We start from the raw sequence: 8590 nt of genomic DNA, 5'->3' as shown, positions 1-8590 counted from the left end.
CTCCATTAAACATAACTAATATTTCCGGTCAAGGTTTATAACAAGCTATAAAATAATTTTCTGAAATCATGAATATCAAAAGTGAGAATAAACCAAATTTGAAAGATGTAAAAGGAAAATTAACCTTCATTTTTAATCACATCTGGTAAAAATTCAGCCCATTCCAAGTTGATAGCCCAATTTGCAATCTCGAGTTGACAGCCCACTACAAGACCTCATCTCTTAACTCTTGACACGATCCAAAGTATGCAATTCCAGCTTCACTTCAACGGCATCCACGTGGCAAACTCTCACATCTCCTCTCTCAACCTCACTCTTCTTCACTAACTCGTCCCGAGTCAACTCACTCCCCTTCCGACTCTTCCAACTCACCTCTCTCTCTCTCTCTCTCTCTCTCTCCTCTCCCTCTCTCAATTTCAAACCAGTCATGTCGACTCAACCATCTATACCAGCTACTTCATCATCATCTACTCCTAATCAATCAGACGCAGAAGCTCTTCGCCGAAGTCGAGTTTTAGCTAGCAAGCTTTACTTCGATGTTCCTCGCAACAAGGTTATTTTATTTAATTATTTACCTTCATTTTTTTGTTAATTTTGTAATTTTTATTGTTTAATTATGAACTGTTTGATTTAGAGTTTGTTAATTTTTGTTTGTTAGGCTCCTATTATTTACTCGCGTGATTACGATATCGCGTTTTTTGGAATCGAGAAACTGTAAGCTCTTCAACTGATACATTGATATGAGTATGTCATATGTGGATTACCTGTTTAGATATATGCTGCTATTGCTAATTGAGAGTTGAAAGCCGAAGGAACTCCGTCACATGTCTGTTTGTTTAGATACAAACTAATTTAGTGTACAAACTACAACTTAACAACTGTAGGATTATATTACTGATTTTGGAGTGACGCTTTTTTAGTTCTTTAAGTTAAAGAACCGGAAAAAAACAGCGACTTGTTTTCTGAAAAATGATCATCTTGTACGAAAAACATAAATGTGTCTGTAAAAGACACTGTTATGACAAGAATTTTAATAACAAAGTGTTTAGAGAATGTATGGGTTTTTAATTTCTTAATAGAGGCTCAATTCAACCTTATATATATGTAATTTATTTTTAACTAAATACCAAATTGGAAAATAAAAAAAATCTGCTAACTTGTGGATGAGAGTTCAAGTATCACACTGGCGGGATGAAGCATTGGCTCCGTATTCTTCATGTTGCTGGAACAATTCTGGTGCATGACTTTCAATTATGTTTCTGGAAAATACTAATGGTGAGTTGTATTACATGTGTCCAGCGATTCATAGTTGGTTTTGAGCGCAAAATGATTTGTAGTGAAACATGATCCTAGTCCTAGATATACATTTAATTTTTTTTTTTGCCCAATTGGGACCAATATGGTGTTTTGACTTTATTATTTATTGTTGATTGAGTAAACATAAAACGGGAATGTTTAAAACAAGTACGGTACCATGGTAGGAATCAGTTAGAAGATTAAAAGCTCTTCTGAAAGACATGAAATATTAATAAAGATGAAGATGGATATATCAATTACATGATGTTTTTCATGTATTTTTTTTGCTAATTATGTTTTTCATGTACTTGCATGCCTTACTCTAACTAAACTTATATCCTGCAGGCATCCATTTGATTCCGCTAAATGGGGTCGAATTTGCAAGTTCCTTATTGATGCTGGTCTTCTGAATAAGAATTGCATAGTAGAGCCCGCAGAAGCTACAAAGGATGATCTTCTTGTGGTAGTCACTTCCTCTCTAGGCGCCACAATGTTTTGAGTTTTAACAATTTAAGATAGTGCTCGAATATAATATAATTGCTCCATTTTCGTTACTGTCTGCACCCCCCCCCCCCCTCCCTCTCTCAAAGTAGAGCAAGTTTGGTTGTAAAATTTAAAAATTTCCTGAATGCTTCGTTTGTTCGTAGGTCTATTTTGACATTTTTAAGGGGATGGAATGCATACATCTCATGTGTATCTCTTTCTATTCTTGCTTGCATATTTCTTCACAAATGTGCCATTGTTAGATAGTAACACATTTTACTAAATTTGATTGTCTTCTCTAAGTAGTTTCCTATTGGTTGCCGTTGTGGAGAGTAAATTCCAGTAATGTGAAATGAGATATATTTAAAACTGCGACAGTTACATAAAATAGTAGGAAGAGTATTGTTTGGGGAACATTCCTCGGGTTTTCAAATTTGTGGAAGGGTGACTATTTTATCTAAATGTGACCGAACCTCTGTTATTTCTTGTTCCTGTATATATCATGAATCGAAACAAGGTATGAGAGGCTTCTCTTACTTCTTTTAATCTTGTTGCTCTACTATAATTTGAAAAATAAGTTGTTCAGTTCAAAAGGTCAAAATATTTTCTCAGTACTTCAGTCATGCTGGACTAACCTGTTTATTGTTGTGACAGGTCCATTCTGAAGGGTACCTGAAAAGTCTAAAAAGCAGTCTAAATGTTGCGGTGATAATAGAGGTGGGTTTATCAACTTGCACCAATTAATTAAGAGATCAAAATTGCATTTTGAATGTAATCTATCTTGAGTTACAGAAGAGCTTTTTAGATATATATGTGAAGAGTCTTATAAGTTTCCATTATCATCTGCCTCTGCTTCCAGGGTTTAGCAAATATAACTCCTATAGTTTAACTTTCTGGTTATAATTTAATAATGGCCTCAAAGGTTCTTCTTTGTTATTTAGGTCCCTCCTGTTGCCCTATTGCCAAATTTCCTTGTGCAGAAGAATGTACTTTACCCGTTCCAGAAGCAGGTAGAGATGTCATGCTTGTATTGGGCTACTTCTTGTTGCTTAAACGAACATAATCAGTTTGAATAGGTGGGAGGTACCATTTTAGCTGCCAAGCTTGCAAAAGAGAGAGGTTGGGCCATCAATGTTGGTGGTGGGTTCCATCACTGCTGTGCAACGAAAGGAGGTGGATTCTGTGTATATGCAGACATATCTCTTTGCATTCACTATGCTTTTATCCGTTTGAACATTTCAAGGTATTTAAATTTAGAAACCCATATTTGTGCATTATTTGGTTGTTTTTCTGATATCATAGCTAATTCGTACATCAATCATGGTGCTACAAGACCCTCTGATTTTAACATATCATGGTGCTACCTGATAATCTAATTTTAACATTTAAACAATCTACAGAGTGATGATAATTGATCTCGATGCACATCAAGGAAACGGGCATGAGAAAGACTTTTCTGGCGACAGTATGAATCTGTCTATAATGTGCTTGCTAGTCTTATTGCAGTATATTGTTTGACTTTTTTGGTTTGTTTTCCTCATTGACAGGCAGAGTCTACATTCTGGATATGTACAACCCTGACATCTATCCATTTGTAAGTACCATATCAAATGTTCTTTTTCTCTAACTCACACTTATGACTTGAAAAGAGAGCCTTTTTTTAAGGTTGTCTGTGTATTCTTAGATATATCTGTTTGTTCTCGTCACATATTACTAACTAAAACGCTTTTGTCCTAGTGTATAATATTCTTCTGTACTATCCCAATTCTTAATTGTTTAGGATTACGAGGCAAGGGGATACATTGATCAGAAAGTTGAAGTCAGGGTGAGCTTACAGTTTTGTTTTAAACATAGATATTTAAATTATATGCACCTTTTTCAGAATATTTTGTAATATTAGATTCGAATGAATTTGCAACAGTCTGGGACATCAACAAACGATTATCTCATGAAACTAGATGAAGCGCTTAAGGTATATCTGGACAATCATATTAAACTTCTTTGTGCTATATTCATATTGTCTAGTTTATCGAACTTCATCGTGTTATATATGTGTATATCAGTTTATATTCATATAGAAGCAGGACCCCTTTAACTCTATTCATCGTTAAGTGACCAGTCCATCTAAAACCTTAAGGTGTCATATGAAGGCCGCAATAAGATCTTATGCTCTTAACACTCACCCTCAATTGTACGATACTTTTCGTACCGAATGACCCGACAACTTACATAACCAATACCAATAACTATACCAATACAAATAATTAAATTAAACAAATGGGATGGGGGTGGGGTGGGAGGATCTCTGATACCATGTTAAGTAACCAATCCATCTAAAAACTTCAGGTGTCAGAGGAAAAGCTGCAACAGGATCTTATGCTCTTAAAATTCATAATTGGTATTCATAACTAAGATCGAGAGGATTAAGGAGATTGAGAGAGTAAGGAGGTTACTTCTTCTCATCATTATTTTCTTGGTAATGGTTAATTACAAAAACTTATATGCAAACAGCCTTTAAGTGGAGAATAGTCCTTCAAGGTAAGCTAAAGACTGTACCCAATATGTGCATATATTATGATTTGGTGATGTTTAAATAAAATTCATTTTCTTGTTAATGTGATGGCTGTTGGTATTGGTGTTAGAGTTATCAGATGCTCTATCGACCCCATAAATTGTATTTGTTAGTTATTTTCCTTGACATGGCACCCATATATACCAATACTCTTTAACTAATGACATGACTGATTTATCTATTTCTATCTATGAATAAAATGGTTCTCAGTGTGTAACTTCAACATATTCGTACCTAAATTATATTCAGAACACTCACTTTGTTAGGCCTTTGAGAATCTTTACCCCCGTGTAAGTTTGACATTGAACCATTATCCTTTAAAGGTAAAACTGGTTAATCTTTTGTTAATGTTGGAGCAGAGATATGTTCATTTTGTGCAATGTACATAATGGTATCATATTGTTTACAGACCACTAGTTGGCGAGGGGCTAATGTTACTCCTAACAGTTGAATTATAAAACCCCTTTTGTTCAGCACGACTATATTTATATATACAGTATTAACATGATAAGTTTAATGTTACCTTTTAATATTAACATGGTGAAATGTTAGGTCGCTGGGAGTAAGTTTGATCCTGAGTTACTGATTTACAATGCTGGCACTGATATACTTGATGGGGACCCATTGGGAAGGCTCAAGGTGACGTAGCATCTAAAATAGTTATTTGTTCTCCTTGTTATATATTTTATGTAGTTCCTCCTCCCGAAGGAAGAATTAATTATATAGAATTGACATCACCCACTTGTAGAAGAGTATTAGCAACTCGATTATTCGCAATATATGTCGCAAACAGCGGATGTAACTGAAGAAATAGGACAGGTTTTGTTTACATGCAAGCAAATGCATCTGAAAGTTCACAACATAGTATGAAAGGGTACCCTCAATAGTCAATTTAAAATAGCATAACCAGAGGACTGATAAGGAACTTCTTAAATGTCGAAGTTTCAGCAAATATAAAATGTAGAGTCGAAGTCTTTGCACATGATGCAGAGGATAGGTTGTCAACAAATAATGACGTGATAGAAGAAATACCAATTACCAAGTGCTGCAAGCGATAAGACTATAGTTGAAATGTAAAAGCATATGAATAACTTATCTTTTCTTTGCAATACCAGTTACATAGAATATTTTGTGTTGGATCACTTTGTATACGGTTATTGACATTGTTGCTGTAAGCACTGCCACCCATTAGTTGCAACATCTAGTGTACTAGTATCTTGATTTTGGTAAGATAAACTGCTTTTTTTATAGTTAAACTCTCGCACACGCCGTGAGTCGAATCCTTGACCTCTCTTAGAGAAACCAAGACTAGTGTGCATATATGATCAGTTGAACTACATTCATAGAGATAATCCTAGATAGAATATGCAGTGCTCTAGCAAAGTTTAAATAAGATACTGTAGGCTAGGGTTCAAATGTCAGTAAGAGCGAAATAGGTATGATTATGAACAGAAACAGAAACATGCTGCTGCCTTAGAAGTGAGACATGGTATCTTAGAAACAGAAAGGAGCCCTGAGGGTATTTCTTGAGGAGATGTATATCCATTTGAATTGTTTTTGTTGATTGCAGTTTCTGTTGATCTCTCTGCAGGTAAGTCCCGATGGAATAGCCAATAGGGATGAGAAAGTTTTTAGATTTGCACGGGAAAAAAATGTTCCTCTCGTCATGGTCACCTCAGGTAACAACTGTGTTTTTTTCCCGTTGCTTCAGCTCTTGCTATATTGTCAACGAAATAATACTCGTGTGTTAGCTATGAGTTGTGACATTAATCTTTTTTCCCATTTTCAGGTGGTTATATGAAGTCCAGCGCCAAAGTCATAGCAGATTCATTATTAAACCTGTCAAAGAAATGTTTGGTAGACATTGGAGGCTCTTCTGGGAGAATTTAACTATACAGCGGTTCATTTCTTTAAATAGACCGTGTTTAATGTGCAGTTGATCTTTGGACAAGAAAAGTATGTAAAGAAGTTTAATGTATATTGTCATTTCTCAAGATGGACCATGTTTATTGTGCAGTTGATGTATGGACAACAAAAGTAAAGACTTTTAATGTATATTGCCAAGTAATATTTGTGCATAGTGTAAAGTTAATCTACAGAACATGAGATCGGCGGACGGTGGTAATGCAGTAATCCCCGGTTCTTAGTAGTATTACAGGCTTGTTTGGACTACTAGAGGTATTTATTCAAGAAAAAGTCAGTTTTATATGTGATGCTAAGTCATCAAGATTTTCCCAGATAGTAGAAGTGTTAATTCTTAGGTCATGTGTTCAACTAGTGGTACACAGAAAATAATGCAATATGATATAATATCAAATACAGGTCAGTATGATAAATTAATAAGTATATCTGAATATCTTAATCTTGAATTTGAAAAACGGTGTGATTTATATGCTGCAATTCGATAAATTAATCTTGAATTTGAAAATAATGCAATTTATCTCCTACAATTCGAGCAAGGTTAGTTTTTTTGTAGGATGAAAAATAATCCGGTGGGGATGGTGTGTTCTGGGAGTGAAACTCTTTTGTATATTTGTTTCTCTCAAAATGACATCAGGGAACCTATTGACCAGGGTGGCAATTTCGGCTTCTGGGTCGGGTTGGATGTACCTGAATTTTGGTCGTATAAGATTGGAAAACGGGGAAGTATACATCATTCATGCATTGTAGCAAATTGAGCTAGGGTCTAGGGATGAAGCATGTATATAAATATGATACTTGTACATATGCCCTGATAAGGATAAGGTTATAAAATCATCAAAGTGGAGTTCAAAAATGGATGAAATTGATGCAGCTTTATTCTGAAAACTTTGCTCCTATTGCACAGCAGGGGGTATTGATTTAATGCATCAGTAAGGTTCGATTTGGTGATACAAATAGCTGTCTTCTGCATGCTATGCTAGTCCAGGACCAACAGTTTAAGTAGTAAGTATATAATTAATGCAACTTGTCAAGAAATGCCAACAACTAGAGTCAAGTTATTTGATAACTCAATCCAGTCATCCAATTATTACGGTGTGTTTTCCAGTTTTTACGGTGCACATACTCATCTGCACCCATGAAGATCTTTGCTTCATTAGTTCATAGATTAAATTGATGGATTTTAATTACTATTCTTGACAAATCAACTATCTTTGTTGTTTTTTTTTATGCATCCAGAAAATTTCACCAGTTTATGAGTTCTTATTGATTAAATAAATAATTACACGAAAGAATGTAGTTCCTATAGAATTGTTGCCCCTTGTGAAGTCCTTTGATAATCAGCCTTGTTGTTGTCAAGAGTTTATTCTTTGTAATTACAGATCTTGTATTCGACCCTCATTTATTCCAGAAATTTTCTGGAACAGATACTCACTTGTAAATTTATAAATCATATTTATCAAAAAAAAATGTTGTTTATAAATTGATGGGGTTTCCATACTTGACGGGCTAGAAAATATAATGTGCATGTTAAAATTATTTTTGGCACATCAAAGAAGCGGTTGAATCAATTAAGCTGCAATGCATATGCTCTAATAAAAGAAATCGAGTTGAAAAACAACTTCAAGAGGAAAAAAACATAAGTTCATTAAGATAACGTGAAGTTGACGGTGAACATTACTTGAAATCCGAAATTTGATCATTTTTCGTAACATTTAAATTCGATACCAATGGATTATGAAATTTGCTTAGGTAACAAGGAATTAAAAATAAATCAATAATTAATCAGGGAACTGGAGTTACAAAAGGTTAAAAGAGCCGTTACAATACTGATTACACATGCATGAAAGAGAGAGTTCCCATGTGTAAGCAAGAGAATGAAAAAACAATCAAGTAAAATCCAAAAACCGTGTATTTGTTTAATCTGCGCCACTCAGATTATGAAATGACCAATCACCATGGTTATGAGTTTTAGAGAACAACAATTAATAAACTACTCCCTCTGTCCCTAAAAACGTTTCCTATTTGTGTTGGACACGTTTGTCAATGTACACTTTTAATCGTTAATATTTTTAAATTCGTATTAGTATTAAATATAAAAATTTCACTGTATTAAAGTACTGATAAATACGAATTCAACGAGATCACTCATGACTATGTTTGATATTATAGATTAGACGTAAATTAGTAGTCAATCGCTTACCGTGATCAGTACCGAAAGTCAAAAGAGTAAATGTATATCGGGTAGTACTAATTAACTTAAAATGAAATTATGAGCGGTGTGTGTATTGCTCAGTGTTCAGTGCTGTGTTTGTCAGA

The 8590-nt window shown here is 34.5% G+C and overlaps 1 protein-coding gene across 2 annotated transcripts; it reads left to right on the top strand.

Annotated features, from left to right (window-relative positions):
* Window positions 1-202: 202 nt before the first annotated feature.
* On the top strand, window positions 203-6406 carry LOC141671775 (histone deacetylase 2). Of its 2 annotated transcripts, XM_074478118.1 has the most exons (13): window positions 213-553; window positions 659-714; window positions 1642-1759; window positions 2434-2496; window positions 2721-2789; window positions 2856-3022; window positions 3180-3244; window positions 3327-3373; window positions 3560-3604; window positions 3701-3751; window positions 4904-4990; window positions 5943-6030; window positions 6141-6406. In XM_074478118.1, exons 1-13 carry the CDS (start codon window positions 428-430, stop codon window positions 6239-6241), a joined length of 1083 nt encoding a protein of 360 aa, XP_074334219.1. In that variant the 5' UTR covers window positions 213-427; the 3' UTR covers window positions 6242-6406. The 2 variants fall into 2 exon arrangements, with proteins under 2 accessions (XP_074334221.1, XP_074334219.1); XM_074478120.1 differs by lacking the exons at window positions 4904-4990; window positions 5943-6030; window positions 6141-6406 and adding an exon at window positions 4126-4897 and having other exon boundaries at window positions 203-553.
* The last annotated feature ends 2184 nt before the right edge of the window (window positions 6407-8590 follow it).

Source organism: Apium graveolens, chromosome 7, assembly GCF_009905375.1.
Source record: "Apium graveolens cultivar Ventura chromosome 7, ASM990537v1, whole genome shotgun sequence".
Taxonomy (NCBI): Eukaryota; Viridiplantae; Streptophyta; class Magnoliopsida; order Apiales; family Apiaceae; genus Apium; species Apium graveolens.
This window is presented reverse-complemented; position numbering and strand designations above follow the sequence as displayed.